Source organism: Camellia sinensis, chromosome 3, assembly GCF_055761805.1.
Source record: "Camellia sinensis isolate YWXY chromosome 3, ASM5576180v1, whole genome shotgun sequence".
NCBI classification, from domain to species: Eukaryota; Viridiplantae; Streptophyta; class Magnoliopsida; order Ericales; family Theaceae; genus Camellia; species Camellia sinensis.
The window spans coordinates 94,311,772-94,330,654 of record NC_138963.1 but is presented as its reverse complement, the minus strand read 5'-3'; the positions used below and the strand labels follow the sequence as shown (position 1 = coordinate 94,330,654).

The 18,883-nt window shown below is 37.0% G+C and overlaps 1 protein-coding gene across 1 annotated transcript; it reads left to right on the top strand.

Moving 5' to 3' along the window:
• Positions 1–536: 536 nt before the first annotated feature.
• Positions 537–5,290, top strand: LOC114257389 (protein LATERAL BRANCHING OXIDOREDUCTASE 1-like). The gene is made up of 3 exons (XM_082920407.1): positions 537–1,108; positions 2,702–3,032; positions 4,960–5,290. The coding sequence occupies exons 1-3, from the start codon at positions 651–653 to the stop codon at positions 5,218–5,220; spliced, it is 1,050 nt and encodes a 349-aa protein (XP_082776533.1). The 5' UTR covers positions 537–650; the 3' UTR covers positions 5,221–5,290.
• The last annotated feature ends 13,593 nt before the right edge of the window (positions 5,291–18,883 follow it).

Sequence of the window (18,883 nt, the reverse complement as noted above, 5' to 3'; positions counted from 1 at the left end):
TTTTATCAAAAACAACTACAATAAAATGAGAAAAGTTAAAATAATTGAATCGACTTAATCTTTTCATAGATGATATACATGGAATATTTTGTAATATGAACAATTTGAATAATCAAAATAAGATTCATAATAAACCTTACATGTTCTTCAAATTGCCTAAAGTTCATATTTAAGTTATGAAAGAAAACTCAGAGTTTTGGGTTTTGTAAAATTATTCTGTTAATGCATAGATTGCAACATATTCAAAATCAAAATTAACAGTGTATAATTGTTATATCATTTTGAAGTTTTAAACTCTCTCGTAAATATTTTTAATTTTGAAATAAAAATATAGTATTGAAGTTCCTCTTTACAACTAAAAAAACATATTGCATTTGCTTTCGCATTGCATGACAAAACGCTATAAAGAGAGGGAGAGTCGTACAGGACTTGTCTAAAATAGTTCTCAATTCCAACATGGTAACAAAACTCGTCTAGATTCAATTTTGCTTTCACCATCACCACACTATATATATGTGTTGGGATCCTCTATATATAACCATGTCACACACACACCCTAGCATTCAAAACAACTCATAATCATCTTTTCAAACCACTCTCAAAACCCAAAACAAAAAACCAACTAAACTCCCTCAAGCTCAAGCTCAAGCATGGCAGCAGAGAAGGTAGTAGCAGTAGATTCAGCCTTCATCCAAGCCACCGAACACAGACCCAAAACCACCATCATCGCTGAATCCAAATGCATACCACTGATCGATCTCTCTTCCACCAATCCAAACCTTGTAACCCAGATAAGCCATGCCTGCAAGAACTGGGGATTCTTCCAAGTCATCAACCATGGCGTGCCAAAGGAATGTCGGCGAAACATGGAATCGGTGGCGAAGAAGTTCTTTGCGCTGTCGGAGGAGGAGAAAGGGAAGGTGAAGAGGGATATCAACAACCCCTTGGGTTATTATGATGCTGAGCATACCAAGAATGTGAGAGACTGGAAACAAGTGTTTGATCTTGCTGTGGAGAATCCCGCCGTGTTCCCGGCTTCTCATGAGCCTGATGATCAGGAGATTGTGGAGTATTTTAATCAGTGGCCGGAGAATCTCCCTGAGTTCCGGTAAGTTATATTATCTATCACTTTGTTTAGAAAATGATCATATTCTTACCCAAAATAATAATAATAATAATAATAATAATAATAATTCACAGAATTTTAACTAGGAGGATACTAGCGTTCGGTTTTGAGTTTTGAAAAATAATAAAAAATCAAAGCTGGCAAATTATTTTCTATGAATAAATATAAGTGCAATATATAATATATAAGATTTTTAAGTCCGGTTATTAACAAGACCCTTTTTGTATAATTTTTTTATTAATTTTTGTAATAATTTTTCTATTTATATAATACTACTATTTCCATTATGTTGGAAATCATTTATAATAATGTTATATGCATTGTAAAAATAATACTAATAACGCGTGCCTTAAATTATTTTTTGTGTAATTACCCAAAAATGAATAATTACGTAAAGATAATATGTTTTACCACATTTTTAATTTTAACTAATACATATTTACATTTTGGTGACATTTTTATAATTAAAAAAAATGATGGGTATATTGTTTTAAAATAGTAGGCTCAAAACTCTCAGCCATATCACTGTAAAAAAAATATTTGTATATTATATTTTTCTACTTTTATTTTTTTTTTTTGATCGGCAAAAGAAAAGCTGTATTATATTTTTTCTACTTTTAGCCATATTATATTTTTCTACTTTTATAGCATACTACATAAGCCTGATGACATGGTATACCTGACCTATTAAATAATTTTTTCTATGTCTCTCTATTCTCTCTCTTTTACCTTATTAGAGATCAAAATGGAGGTACTATATTGGAAGATGTAGCACCTCGCATTACTAACATTTCCCTTTACATACGCATTGTTCATAAAATTTTTGTCCCTCTGAATCCAATCCACCCTTAAATCACAATGTTGCGATTGAAAATGCATTGGGACAGATAATGTCTCATCATGTTTGTGTGACCTATTGGGTTCTTTAGGACTAATATTTATTAGTTTAGTTTTTTAAAAGTGTGTTTGATTTTTTGTTTTTAATAAAAAAAAAATGGATTTATTTTTTTAGATACATCTATTTTAGATGCATTAAAAAATTTAAAATTTCCACTACAGAAAAAAAAAATGGTACCTTTTGTTTTGTGTTGTCTTTAATGAAAAATTTTAACTATTTTTACAAATATTTTGTTTTTAAAATGTATTTAAATAATTAAAAAAATTGACTCATATTTTTTTTTAATAAAAAAATCACTAAAAACAAAAAAACTCAAAAACAGAGTTATAAACCAAACAATGTATATATGTGATGTTATAAATTTGGGTGGTGCGGTCTTCTGACTGGTGCAGTCTATTCACTTGCTGTGTTATTGGTGTGGTCTACTTACTTGTTGCTGTGGTCTTTGATTATCTATTGTGGTAGTTTGCTTTAATTTAGCTGGTTTGTTTCTGTTTTGGTGGTTGGTTGATGCATTACCAACCTCGGTCGTTTGATGCCTTACCAACCTCGGTCGTATGCTAGCATAGCACTTGTCTCTTTTTTTTGTTGATGTATCACTTTGGAATACTTTGTGGTTATCAATAGAGATATTTTTGCTGATAAAAAAAGTAATAAATTTGGATGACCTAAACTAGGGAGGCATGTGAAGGATATGCTGAGAAAGTGAAAACCCTAGGTTTCAAGTTGATGGAACTCATCTCCCTGAGCTTAGGCTTGCCTGAAAATCGGTTGACTGGGTTCTTTAAAGAAGGCCATGCCAGCTTCATTAGGATCAACCACTACCCACCATGCCCATCCCCAGACGTAGCTCTCGGCGTTGGACGACACAAGGACTCCGGTGGGATAACCATTCTGGCTCAGGATGATGTCGGAGGATTGGAAGTCAAGCGTAAACCAGATGGTGCTTGGATTCGAGTTCAACCCATCCCAGATGCTTTTATTGTCAATCTCGGTGATATCATGCAGGTATTTCATCTAGCTTTCCATGGCTGGTGACGTTTTTATTTTCATTTTCCATGTGTTTTTTAACACAAAAATAAGTGAAAAGTTCAAAAGTATCCATCTATTTAATTTTGCGTGTAAAATATAAATTTTTTGAAAATTGAAAAATAAATTTTCAAGTTTTTTTAAGAAAATAGAAAATGAAAATATAACAAAAACGTGATACATACCCTATCTAACCAATTAGTTACATGGATGTCTTTAGTAATTTTAGCTACTATTATCTTCATTTTGCTTAGTTATTTTGTCTCTATATGGCCACTAGTTAAATCTAAATAAAAAATAAAAAATTTAACAAATTAATTTTCATTTCTCTTTTTCTCAATCTTCTTCTTTTTTATTTCTTATTTGAAAATGAAAATTAAAAATATATAATTTTTTTTTTCTATTGGCATACAATTTTTTAAATGACTTACTAAAATAAAAAGTACTGTTAATAAATGCATAGAAAACAAGCTACTTAAAATAGATATGGTACTTTTTATTTAATTTTACTAGACAAAATACCTAATATTATTAGAGATGCTTCAACAAATTTATTTAATTTTACTAGACAAAATACCTAATATTATTAGAGATGCTTCAACAAATTTAAGTCATTTTCTTTCTCACTTTCTTTGTTTTTCTGCAGGTGGGGGGAGGGGGGTTGATTTATATTGTTTTACCAACATTAAAACATACTTAGAAAATTTTTCAAAAATTGAAATATATGAATCAAATTTATTAATTTACATCAAATATACAAATCAAATTTATATGAAATATATGAATCAAATTTACTTTAAATTTATGAATCAAATTTATTTTGGATGTAATTTATTTCGGGTGATGATTTTAGGCTAAAATAGCCAACAAAAAGAAATAAAAAAACGAAAATAGCCAATACAATAAAATGTTATATTCTACACATCAATCAATTAATTTTTATCTCACAATCATCTATTCAACTTAAAATTAAAAAAAAAAATCACAAATTATCCCAAACACAATTTTTTTTCATCTTATAAAATTGCCAAAAAATCAACCAAAATAGCCACATTCCCAAATGAGGGCTAAATTTAAATCAACCCTACACATTCAAATTTTAAACATATTTCTTAATATTTTTCTTGAATTTATAGCATTTTTGTATATCATTATTTGAAACATGTTTCCGCCGAAACCCTAGCCCGTTGAATTAATCAATGTACCTTATGAGATTTGTCCAAAACACGAATTTTCTCCTTACATCCTAAAAATTACAAATACTCTATTGTCAAAAAAAAAATATGCAATTGTCCTAATAAATAAAATAAAATAAAATAAAATTATCCAAATACCCTCTAATATGAAAATAAAATTATAATACTACTATTATTTTCATCCACTCACCACCAAATTCCTTCCCCCCTCTCTCTCTCTCTCTCTCTCTCTCTCTCTCTCTCTCTACCACCATATTATTATCTAACATTCTTCAGCAACACATTAAAATGCTTGTAAATAATAATGTCGGTGGTGCTGATCGAGAGTGCAAGAGGGTGGTGCGATGGTTAGATACAGTGATATTACTAATTGAGAGAAAATAGAAAATAATAGAAGTGAGATAGGAAAAAGAAAAAATAAAATAAAATGTTTAATTTATAAAGGTTAATATAGGCATATCTGGGGAAAAAAAAAATTCTCTTGTGATATACGTTTGGATAGTCTAACTTAACGATTGATTAATAGAGGATGACTTAATGATTGATTAATAGAGGAGGCTATTTATTATGTGATTGGAAACCTCAAAGGGTAGAATGAAATTTCTCAAACATGAATAGAGAATCTATTATGTTTTTAATTAATCTCAGGATATATTTGTAATTTATTTAAATATTTATGGGATGAACTAATAGAGAGGTGTTTTGTATAGGCTTGGACTAATGAGATCTATCAGAGTGTGGAGCACAGGGCAGTGGTGAACTCAGAGAAAGAAAGGCTATCAATTGCTTTCTTCTTCAACCCAGCACACCATGTCAATGTGGAGCCCCTTTCTGAGCTCATAGATGACCAAAACCCCCCAAAGTACAGGCCCTACAACTATGGGAAGTTCTATGCCACTAGAAAAGTCAGCAATTTTAAGAAGCTTGATGTTGAAAACATCCAACTTACTCATTTCAAGTTATCACAGTAATTGCAAACTCGAGTGCACATACACCATTCACAAAATCAAATATAATTCTTTCATATGAGGTTCAGTTCAATTTGGTAATTACTTTTTTAATAATATTTTTAGTGAACTTTGCTTATTAAATTTTTAAAAAACTTTTTAATTTTCAATCTTAGTGAACTAGACAGACTTGAAAATAATAATAATAATAATAATAATAATAATAATAATAATAATAATAATAATAATAATAATAATAATAAATTAAAGTCCACTAAAGACTTTTGCCTTTGTTGATTTTTTTTTTTTTGAATTTTTTAAAATTATTTTACTTTTTAGATTCTTCTATATTATACAAACTTAATAAAATTAAAAAATAAATAAAAATAAAAAATCACACAATTTTTTCAAAAAAAATATTGAAGACAAAAAAATTGGGGTGAATAGTATTTAAGTTCACCGAATGAGATTGACCCGTAATAGAGGAGGAGAACTCAGGAAAAATATTGAAGACAAAAAAATATTGAAGACAAAAAAATGAGGGCAATAAAGGTAATAGAGGATTTATTAGTGCATTTAGGAAGGCAGCATGGCTTAATAGTATTTAAGTTCACCGAATGAGATTGACCCGTAATTAACCCCAATTTTAAATCAATATAAGCATTACAAAAAAATTACAATAATTAGCACAGATAAACTAAAAATAAATAAAAACTTAAAAATAAAGGTCAAAATATCTCAATCATTTATCAGTTTAATAAATTTATTAGTATAATTACTAATCACAAATTATCATTCCACAAATACAAAATGCATCTAAAAAATTTCAATTTTTTTTTTACAACAATGATACATCCCCCTTTTCCCCCCACCCCCTTTGACCCCCTCTCTCTCTCATTGGTTACCTTTTCTTTTTCTTTTTCTTTTTTTTCCTGCTTCTCCAATCACCACCTACCACGTGGCAAAGGGGGGTGAGGGGGGTGAGGGGGTGACCCCCAAAAGGGGGTCCCAAGTATTATTCTTTTAATAAATAGGTTCAGTACACATAACCGACTTGTAGCTACCACAAACAAAAAATGCTTATATTGGTTTAAAATTGGGGTTAATTACGGGTCAATCTCATTCGGTGAACTTAAATACTATTAAGCCATGCTGCCTTCCTAAATGCACTAATAAATCCTCTATTACCTTTATTGCCCTCATTAAATTTTAATCTATCAAATCTTTTTATATTCCTTTTCATTTCTCTCTCTCCACCATTGATGTGTCTTTGAACACACTAAAATTAAATACTAAACAATACCAAATTCAATCAGAATAATGGCAAGTTCAGGTATCGATCCACAGAAACTATTGTGAAATTAAACTAATTTAATTGTCAAATTCTTAAATTAATTTTGAATAAAAGATTGATTGTTTATAACCTAATTTAATAACGAATAAATTAAACTAAGGAATTAAATTATCAATAATAAATGAAATTAGTTTTATTGAATTGGGAAAAAATCCTAGGGTAGAGAATTGACCACTTACCACATAATTAGGATTTCTAATTGAAATCAATTGTGCTATGATTTGAACGGATTAATGTTTCGCAACTACAAGCTCAAAACATTTAACAAGAAGATCGTCACATTCAACGTACGAGCACGGACCATCTCAAATAATACGAATCGTTCACTCTAAACTAAGGTAGTGATACGACTCGTTCCTCGTAGCATGATTCGTCTCATTCCTTGAATGTGAAGGAATAGAAAACTCATGTATGGATAACATTCAACAATCACAGAAAGTCAAATATTCTAAGAGATAATGAAAAATATATATGTGGACTTCTAAATCACCATACAATTGTTCAAACCTTTACATAATTAAAAATCAAAAAGAAAACAAAATAATTACATGGCTAGGGTTTCATCAAAACCCTAGAAAATGAGACTAGCCACTCATGGAGGAGTGGAAGGAGATAGGTGGAGAAGAAACCACCATGGAAGACATCTTTGAAGCTTTTAGTTTCTTTTCCCTTCTAAACCCTAGCCTCTCTCTTTAGGTCAAAACAACTTCTGAACCCTAGAAAAGCCTTTTCCTTGCCTTTTTATATTTCCAATCTCGTCCAAACAGGTTTAAAACGTCAGTTTGACTTTTCCAGAAAAAGTCAACACACGTGCGAAAAAAGTCAATGCACGTGCAGAAAAGTCAACTCTGTTCAAATTCTGTCCTTTTGCCCATTTTATGCTCCGACGATATGCAACCTGATTGATATTCAACACACATAAAGTATACAGTTTGACTAGCAAGTGAAGTTAAGAGATTGTAATTAACGGCCTCAATGATGTACATTTCGGCCTTAATCACATCTCCCAACTTACTACTTGCTAGTCCTCAAGCAAGTAAAATAAAATAAAATTAAACAAAATCTATCTATTTTCTTTTTCGTGGGAAAACGGTTACATTTAGCATATGCAACAAGCCTTTAACCCACAAGGTTATCCCAAGTGGACGAGTAAAGTCTCGTGAGGGTTTCCAGAAATGAAACCCACAAACATTAACATATTCATATATACTCAACAACAAATTACCACATTACTCCACCTAACAATCAACTTATGTGCCACTACCATGTGATATTGAGACATCATGAGTCATTAAAGGCACATTGGACAAGCATGAAGGAACCTATTGAGTCGAAACCACAATTCAGTTAATACAAAAGTAAAGTTCCCTATACTTGTGCATGCTAGTAGACAAGTCATGAGCATCATCGGTGTAAAGTGCAATCTTCATATTAGTTAACTATCCACTATAATAGCCCAGTGTAACTCATAATAACACCTAACATATACAGAAAAACTAACATGTTGCAGCCAAGATTCTCAATCTCTTTTTTATATGATTGTGCAATGTCCTGATCCATTAAACTTTCTAATCAACCCATGTAGCAAGTTTTAGGCCAATGACTCCCAAACCAGACGGTTTTAGGGCATTAGGTGTAGAGACACCCTTACGGGCTTAATAACTCAAGTTGAAAAGGTTACGAATCCGAACTAGTCATTCTTCTTATTTTTCCTTAACTGTGCAATGTCGAAGTCCCTTAAGCTTTCTAATTAACCCATGTAGCAAGTTTTGGGCCAATGACTCCCAAACCAGACGGTTTTAGGGCATTAGGTGTAGAGACACCCCTACGGACTTAATAACTCGAGTTAAAAAGGTTACGAACCTAAACTAGTCAAGTGAATTTTTTTTTTTTTGTTTTTTGTTTTTTTTTAAGAATCTTGGCTCCTCATTTATTCTTTTCTGCAACTCTAGCTATTATCAATGATGTACACCAGGGATTATAATAAAAAGATCACCGCTATGATAGTGTGTTCATGTGAATTAAGGCATACTCATGACCAAGTGTACTAATACCACAAACATAGACAACTCTCCTCGTGCAAACATGGCATGCAAGTATCTACCCAACAAACCTTTTTCATACAAGTCTACTATGCTCTCTAATTAACATATGCATAATATCATCACTCTACTAGCAAAAAGTCACATCAAGTGAAGTAATGCAATCAAGTGAAACATGTATAAGCATGAATTATGAGCCAAATCGAAATGTATAAAAGAAAATATAACCCTCATCCCCTAACTTGAAGATGACATTGTCCTCAATGGAAAAAGAAAGAGAAATGAGAGAATATTACCAGAATTGTAGGTGCACACACAGAGAGTAACATATACACACTTCACACTTTGTTGTCGGTGTTTTTTTTTTTTTTTTTTTTTTTTTTTGAGAAAAGAAAGAACTAAAAAGAAAAATAAAAATAAAAGAGACAAAGCAATATACAGGTAGGTACTACGGAGAAGCCGGTGGTGGTGGTGGCGAGAAATGCTGGGCAAACAAGGCTTGCATCAAAGCGCGCGTCTCGAAGGCGTCATCCTGACCCTGTTGCTGGATGGCGAGGTTGTCGACGTGTAGCTGATTGAAGTGCGCCTGGGAATAATCGCGATGCGCTTGAAAATCCGTACGCAACTCCATGAGACTCTGGTGGTGATCACGAAGAGTACGGTGAACCTGATCCACAGAGTGCTGAAGCTGTAAGTACTCCGCGCGGGTCATGTAGAGTGGGTCCCCTTGGGGAGGCACGGGGGGAACATGATGAGCTAGGTGGTCATGTACACGGTCCTGGGCCTCATCAACTGGGGCACTAACCGGCTGCGGAATGCGAGATATGCTGTGCTGCCATTCCCGCTGGCCGAAAGTCGGATATCCTCTATCAATCTCCTCGTCCTCAGCAATGGGGAGGTGGTGCAACTCAAACACAAGTGTCAACAAATTTGCGAATGGTAGTGGCCAAGTCAGGTTCTGCATAGGATCAGGCCGAACTGTCTCACGTAGAAATTTCTGCAAATGCATCAAAATGAAATGCTCAAGCGGGACCTGATAGCTAAGCTGATACCTGTGTAAAACCCACACAAACTCCAAACGGCGCTCAGCTCGATGCCCAAGTGGAAGGACATTCTTATGGACCATGGAATCAAGGAAAAACAATCGGCTAGGTAGCTTGCTCCGCCGCAAACATGTGAAACGGTTGTCACCGTGGGCTCCCGGGAAGTATTGCTGGATGAGGCGATGTATGGGTTATCAATCCTCAACTTCCGGAAAGGGCTGATATTCTGGTTTGGCAAAAAACTCTAACACTGTGGCAATCAGGGAGGAGGTGATGTAGATAACATGACCATCAATGTTAGAGAGCAGTCCAACCTCAGTGGGTGTCTCATTCAGGTTTTGGTAGAATAGTCGTACCAGACGAGGATAAGTGGGCGCTGTCACAGCGCAAATGCCCAACTGTTGCCGAAGTCGAAGCTGCTCAACGGCCCAAGTAGTGTCCTCGTCACGCTGGAAAAATTGCAGGTTAAATTGCGTGAGCTTGTGAAGAGGGCGTGAAGCCCACTCCGGCCGTGGCAAGTCACTTGGTGGTGGTGGCGAGGATGGTGGTGACGGCGGTGGTGGTGGTGGTGGTGGTGGTGGTGGCGCCGAAGAGGAGGCACCCCGGGCCTTTTTGGAGACCCGAGCAAAGACACGGCGACTCATATCCTGCACACACCAACAATAAATACAGATACCCGTGAAACCAGCATGAGAATCAAATAAAATATGAAAGCACAAATTTGCCCACTAATGTACCACGTGTAATTCCCACTGTTTGTTTGTTTGTTTTTTTTTTTTTTTAATATATAAAAACGAAATTAATTAAATAAATGAAGTAAAATGACATTAAATTAAATTAACTAAACTATAAAATAAACTAAACTAACTAAACTATAAAATAACTAAACTACAAAATAGACTAAAGTATAGAATAAAACAACCAAAACTAAACATTTTTATTTATTTATTTATTTTAATTGAAGAGAAGAAAATTAAATAAAACTTCAGAAAATAAAATAAAATAAAAACTAAACTACTTAGTAATTATATGAACAATGACATCATAGAATAAGATAAAAATAAAATCACTAACTACACAAGTATAAGAAAAATAAAAATAAAACCAAATTTCACTAACTAATTAAACTAACCAGAATCACTACGAAGCAATTTAAACTAAACAAATATAACAAATAGAAAAAAACTAAATTAGGATTATTGTTAGTACCATTATTTATGAGGTTTTTTTTTTATATATATATGTTTTTTTTTGCCCGCACATGCGCCATAAAGGGCCCCACGTGCAGTGCTCATCTTCCTCCTACGCTAAGTTTGGTTTTGGTTCTGCTTCATCTTTTTTTTTTTTTTGGAACAAACTAATAAACATGCATTCTACAACTAAAGGAACACAAATAAAATTTTAAAAAAATCATAATGACCACTAAAAATACTAAAAAGAAGTAAATCAGTCATGGCTAAGCATTTTTTTTTTTTTTATAGGATGAACACTAGATCAAAATAAAAAATAAAAACAAAATCAAAAACTCCATAAATTGATTCCTACATTCACAAATCTACGCAAAAGAAAAAAATTACCTTGGAAAAGTGGAGAAAGAGAGAAAAAGAATAGAGGTTTGCCGGAAAAAATTGTGGTCGCTGGAGTTTCGTCGGACGGAGAGGGAAGTGGTGCCGGCGATGAGATGATGGTGGTGAGGAAGAAGAAAGAAGAAGAAAAGGGAAGAAGAATAAGAAAAAGAAGAGGAAGAAGGAAGTGGGTTTGTGGGGTCAAGAGAGAGAGAGAGAGAGGGAGAGAGAGAGAGAGATAAAGAGAGAGAGAGAGAGAAATCTGAGAGTGAGAGTCATTGGGAGAGAGTGAGTTGTGTTAGATAAGGTTTGTGCTTTTTTTTTGTGTACGAAAATAGAAAAAAATAAATAAATGAAAATAAAAATAAATAATAAATAATAATAATAATAATAAGAAAACAAAACAAATTTTTTTTTTATTCTTCCGCACCACCCACGCACCTACTTACTAAGCAGTGTGCAAACTCACAAATTCACAATTTCCCGCACGTGCGAGGCCTAGGCCGCACGTGCGTCGATTCTCCTCCTCGCAGATGATTTTTTTTTTTTTTGAAAAATCGGACTCCCGCACGTGCGGGAGTCAAGCCGCACGGCTTGATCAACGCCCTTGCCCCCGCACCTGCTTATTAAGCAGTGCACAAAGTTTCTTTTCACCAAAAGTCCCGCACGTGCGGGGCTCAGGCCGCACGTGCGGCGATTTTTTTTTTTTTTTTTTTTTTTTTAAGAATCGTCGTCCCGCACGTGCGGCTTGGTTGAGGTTCTTCCCACCGCACCTACTTATTAAGCAGGGACCAACTTTTGTTTCGTGAGATTTTACCCCATGTGCGTGCACAGTGCCGCACATGCGGGGAATTTTTTTATTTTTAAAATTGAACAAGTATAACACTTTTTTTTTTTTTTTTTAAATCAAAACTAAGTATTTCTACCTTCAATTGACATCCGAAATAAACATAGAACATAAGAAAATAATGGAATGCCCATTAAAGGTATAATCTTCACGCGAAAACCACGGGTACTACTTTTCTCCCTAACTGTGTTTGTAACTTTCCCTATTCTCCAACAGGGTGACAGACTAGGTTGATTCGGTATCTAGAATCGAGGCGCATAAAGCTACCTCAACCTATGGGGCTGCCATACAGAGTTCAAGCCGATGTAGTTTTGAAGCAATCTCCAACCCCTGGGTATTTAAACCAAACTCTAGTCTCGAAAATCCCAAACCTTTGTGTTCTAGGCTTTGCCATTCGAACTCTAGTTTCCACCGTCTCAGTTGGTCTCCTAGGAACTCACTACAAACACGGTTATGTGGCTATACTAGACCGTCAGATGCCGTTTGGGCATGGCAAACACCAAAGGAATTACACCTTTAGAGGATTTAAAGTCTCCTAGACGCAAGTAAAGCATAACAAGAACAAAGAAAAACATAATAGCATAGAAGGGAAAGAAAAGAGAACAAGAAATCAATCTATCAATCATAGTAAAATGGGTCCATCAAAGCAATGGACTCAATCATATCCCCATTCCCAATCCCCTCTATATATGGTTTCAATCTTTGGCCATTCATTTTGAAAGTGTGGCCAGTTTTTGGATCTCGCACCTCAACGGCGCCATGACTAAATGCCTCAACAACCTCAAAGGGGCCATCCCATCTTGATCTTAGCTTACCCGGAAAGAGTTTCAATTTTGAATTAAAAAGCCACACTTTTTGGCCGGGTTCAAAGGATTTTCTATTAATGTGCTTGTCATGGAATTCTTTAGTCCGAGCTTTAAAAACTCACGAACTCTCATATGCATCATTCCGGATTTCCTCCAGCTCATTGAGTTGCAATTTCCGATTGAGCGCAGCCGCGGCCATATTGAAGTTAAACTTCTTTATGGCCCACAATGCTTGATGCTCAAGTTCAACCGGGAGATGACAAGGTTTTCCAAACACCGCCCTATATGGTGACATTCCAATGGGTGTCTTATAAGAAGTGCGGTAAGCCTATAATGCATCAATTAACCGTTATAACCAATCTTTCCTATCCGGTCTCACTGTTTTCTCAATTATGTGTTTTACCTCCCTATTTGAGACTTCCACTTGGCCACTAGTTTGAGGATGGTATGGAGTGCCAACTTTATAGGTGATAGAGTATTTCTTAACTACCGACTCAAAGAACCGGTTACAAAAATGTGTACCCTGATCACTTATTATGGCTCTAGGAAACCCAAAACGACTAAAGATTTTTTCATGCAAAAATTTGATTACCACTTTATGATCGTTTGTTCGGGTAGCTATTTCCTCCACCCACTTAGACACATAATCTACTGCCAAGAGAATGTACTCAAACCAGAACGACGACGGGAAAGGGCCCATAAAATCAATCCCCCAAACATCAAATATTTCTACCACAAGAATAGGGGACATTGGCATCATGTCATGCCGAGACATTGAACCCATTTGCTGACAGCGCAAACAAGTTCTACAAAATTGATGGGCATCTTTAAAAATTGTGGGCCAATAAAACCCGCTTTGTAAAATCTTGGCGGCCATTTTATGCCCACTAAAATGAACGCCACATGCAGAAGAATGACAAAATGTAAGAATGCTATGCACCTCACTCTCCGGCAGACACCGTCAGATCACTTGGTCAGAGCAATATTTAAACAACTCTGGATCCTCCCAAAAGTAATACCTGACCTGTGAAAAGAATCAGTCTTTGTCTTGCTTAGACCAATTCTGCGGAATTTGCCCAATGGCCAAGTAATTCACAATATGTGCAAACCATGGGGGGCTCGCTTGTGGCAGCTCAAAAAGTTGTTCGTCCGGAAACGAATCATGCAAAATAAGAGGGTCGCTATTATACTCAACGAGGATTCGGGAGAGATGATCTGCCACCACATTCTCAGATCCTTTCTTATCACAGATCTCTAAATCAAATTCCTAAAGCAACAAAATCCATCTAATCAACCTAGGTTTGGTCTTTTTCTTAGATAGTAAATACCGCAAAGCAGCATGATCAGTAAAGACTATGACCTTGGAACCTAGGAGATAAGACCGGAATTTGTCTAAGGCAAAAACCACAGCTAGCAACTCTTTCTCGGTAGTAGTGTAGTTCAATTGAGCATCCGAGAGAGTGCGACTAGCATAATATATAGCAAATGGTGCCTTATTGACCCTTTGGCCCAACACAGCCTCGACAGTATAATCGGAGGCATCACACATGATTTCAAATGAAAGCAACCAATCTGGTGATTTCATGATTGGGGCGGTGGTCAAGGCCATTCTCAGTGTTTCAAATGCCTTTAAGCATGCCTCATCAAAGACAAAAGACGCGTCCTTAACCAGTAAACTACACAAAGGACGTGATATCTTACTAAAGTCTTTGATGAACCTACGGTAAAAACCTGCATGCCCTAAGAAAGACCTAATTTGACGCACAAAATTGGGTGGAGGAAGGCCTGCAATGAGGTCAACCTTAGCCTTGTCAACCTCTATACCTCGAGGGGACACAATGTGTCCCAACACTATACCCTCACGAACCATAAAATGGCTCCTTTTCCAGCTCAAGATTAGGTTTGCCTCAATACATCGTTTTAACACTCTAGTTAAGTTCCCAAGGCATTCCTCAAAAGACGGTCCAACACCGAAAAGTCATCCATAAAGACCTCTAAGAATTTCTCCACCATATCGGAGAAAATGGCCATCACACACCGTTGAAAGGTCGCCGGTGCATTACATAGCCCGAAGGGCATGCGCCTGTAAGCAAAAGTGCCAAAAGGGCATGTGAATGTGGTCTTTTCCTAGTCAGCGGGGTACACCGGGACTTGATTATACCCCGAGTAGCAATCAAGAAAACAATAGAAACCCTGCCCCACTAACCGCTCTAGGATTTGGTCAATGAAAGGTAGGGGAAAATGGTCCTTCCTAGTCGAGGAATTTAGTCTCCTATAATCAATGCACACTCGCCACCCAGTAGTGGTTCGTGTGGGGACTAACTCTCCTCCCTCATTCTCAACAACGCTGATGCCCGATTTCTTGGGCACCACTTGTGTGGGACTCACCCACTTGCTATCTGAGATGGGGTATATGATACCCGCATCCAAGAATTTCAAAACCTCCTTCTTCACCACCTCTTTCACATTAGGATTCAGTCTCCGTTGCATTTCGCGAGAAGGTTTGGAGTCCTCCTCTAGGTATATATAATGCATGCACACGAAGGGATCTATCCCTTTCAAATCAGCCACTGACCACGAGAACACTCATTAACTGACTCTCCTACGCTGCAGTCAAGTCAGATGCAATGATGACCGGTAAAGTATCTTGGGGCCCTAAAAATGCATACTTGAGTGTGGCCGGGAGTGGCTTCAACTCAAGTGTAGGTGGTGTGACCAAAGATGGTATGACAGGCTCTCTCGACAGAGGAGGAAGTGACTCAAACCGGACTTTCCATGGAGGAAAATCCGGTGTAGAAGAAGAATTAAGCAAGACATTCACCTCCTCAACCGACCCATCCATGTCAAAATTTTCAAACCCAAAATGAGCTAGACAAGCCTCTAAAGGGTCCTCTATAAGAATGGACGGCAAAGCCTCCTCCACAATCTCATCCACAATATCCACTAATAAGCACTCCTCTCTCTCATGAGGTTGATGGGATGCTTGGAAAACATTAAGTTTCACTTGCATGTTACCAAATGAAACTTCCATAACCCCGGTCCGACAATTAATGCATGCATTGGCCGTAGCCAAGAAAGGTCGACCTAAGATCACCGAGATTTGTTTCCTAGAACTGGCTACCGGTTCCATATGTAATACCAAAAAGTCAATAGGGAAGTAGAACCTATCAACCTTAACTAGCACATCCTCAATCATGCCACGTGGCACTTTGAGGGACCGGTCAGCCAACTGAAGAGTAACAGTAGTGGGCTTCAACTCGCCAAGCCCAAATTCCTCGTACACAGAGTACGGCAACAAATTGACACTAGCCCCTAAACCTAATAAGGCCCTATCAATGAAATGGTCCCCTATAATGCATGCAATGGTTGGGACACCCGGGTCCTTAAGCTTAGGAGGTGTGTCATTCAACAAGATGGAGCTTACTTGCTCCGTGAGTAAGACCTTTTGGGACACATGTGTCATAGATTTACGCTTTTGCGTACATAGGTCCTTCAGAAATTTGGCATATGATGGTACTTGCTTAATCGCCTCCAACAGGGGGAGGTTGATTTTTACCTGTTTAAAGACCTCCATCATTGCCTCCATAGATGCCGCCTTCTTATTAAAAGGGGACGGTGTATCAAGGCATTAGGGAAAGGGTGCCTTAGGCACATATGGTGCCTTGGGCTCAAGTAAAGTGCTAGGGACTAAGTTATCCCTCTTAAGAGTTTCCCTCTCACCCTTGCTCTCATTAGGTGAACCACCGTGGTCACCCTTCTTAACTCTAGTTGCATCAAACGCAACTGACTGAGGTTCTAACTCCCTACCACTTCTCAAAATAACCATCGCTTGCATTTGCTCATGTTGCTTCCCATTCCCACCCGAACCCTCTGCCCCGTATTGTCCCTTAGGGTTGGCCACAGTTTGACTTGGTAATTTTCCCTCCTCTCTTCGATTCATGTTGTTAGGCATTTGACCCAATTGGGCCTCTAGCTTAGCAATAGAGTGAGTGTGGGAGTGAACTACCGATGCTAACCCCTTAAGTTCTGAGAGAACTTCCAAAACCTGAGTCTCAAAGGCAGAGTTGCCCTGAGGAACAGGCGGGGATTGTGGTTGCCGATACGGTTGTGGGGGTCGATAAGGTTGCGGTGGTCGGTAGGATGATTGGTTGGCAAAATTATTGAAATTCTGCCTTGGTGGTGGAGGATTGTAAGAAGTGCCTTGTGAGGGGGTCTCCATGAGAAATTAGGGTGATTTCTTCATCCCGGATTATATGTGTTGGAGTATGGATCATTACCCGGGTTGGAGAATCCTTGAGCCGCATTCACATGCTCTTGGACTAACTCAGGAAATTGTGATGCCGAAGGGCACTCACTCAAGTCATGAGCAAGGCTCGCACAAATAACACATGCGTCGTGAAATTGAGGCTGATCTTGCTGGGTAGGGGCATGTCCTGTAACTAATAATTGGTCCATCTTGCGGGACAGGGCCTCTACTTGTTGGGCTAACTCTAGGTTTTGCCCGACCTCATAAATGCCCCCTCTTTTCGGGGCTCCAACTACTGGTTGTCGGACTTACCAGGCTGCGGAGGCATGGTGAAGGGAATTATCACTTAAGTTCTCAAACAATTGCCATGCCTCGGCATCATTTTTAGACATGAATGTCCCACCACAGGACGAATCCACCATTTGGCGGTGCTGCTCAGTTAAGCCATAATAGAATGTTTGAACAAGTTGCCAATTAGGCACTTGGTGGTGGGGACACTGTTGGAGAAGGTCTCGAAGTCTTTCCCGCGTCTCATGAAATTGCTCGCCATCCATTTGGGCAATGTTTGTGATGGCTCGCCAAAGTTGGTTAGTTTTACTTATGGGAAAGTACTTCTCCAAAAATCGTTGCTGTAATTGGTCCCAAGTTGTGATTGAATTAGCAGGTAAAGAATTTAGCCAGTGTTTGGCTTTATCCTTTAATGAGAATCGAAACAATCGCAACATTAAAGCCTCATTTGTGAAATTCTGGATCCTCAATGTCGAGCAAATTTCCAAAAATTCATTCAAATGCTTATAGGGATCATCATGAGTTAATCCATGGAATGATGGAAGCATTTGTATAGTGCTAGACTTAATCTCATAATGAGCAGCAGTGGTGTTGGGTAATTGGATGCATGATGGTGATGTATATGCAGTGGGTGTAAAATAATCCTTAAGGGTCCGGTTAGGCATATTTGGGACATCAGGATTAACCATCTCTAATGGCTCACGGTATGAATATGAATATTCAAGCCTAGGAACACGGGCAGAGGCCTTAAGTCTCATAAGGGTCCTTTCTAGTTCAAGGTCCAAACTCCACAATTCAGGGCGACAAGAACGACGCCCGTGCATACACTACCCACACACACACAAAAAGTTCGACTCTGTGCACTAAGGTACGAAAGCGGAATGCTAAAAGAGAAATACTCACAGCGATTCAACGAAAACCCTTTACTCGTCTTGCAGATGCTTGACGTGTAGACGTTGTCTCCAACCTCTATTTGAGCGTTGACTTTCGTTTTAGCACTTTGGTGCTTTGCTTGTGATTGTTTGCTTCTGTTTACTCACTTTAGTGCTGCGGTTTTTTTTTTTATTTCTAAAGCTCGGCTGCGCTCTGCTTGCACTTCAATGATAGCTCTAATTTCAAACGCTCTGCACACTGAGCAACACAAAAGCATAAAATCCTAAACTAAAAATTAAAATAAGAATGTAACTTTAAATTAACTAATTTCGTCAGAAGTCCCCAGCAACGGCGCCAAAATTTGATGTGTCTTTGAACACACCAAAATTAAATACTAAACGATACTAAATTCAATCAGAATAATGGCAAGTTCAGGTATCGATCCACAGGGACTATTATGAAATTAAACTAATTTAATTGTCAAATTCCTAAATTAATTTTGAATAAAAGATTGATTGTTTATAACCTAATTTAACAACGAATAAATTAAACTAAGGAATTAAATTATCAATAATAAATGAAATTGGGTTTACTGAATTGGGGAAAAATCCTAGGGTAGAGAA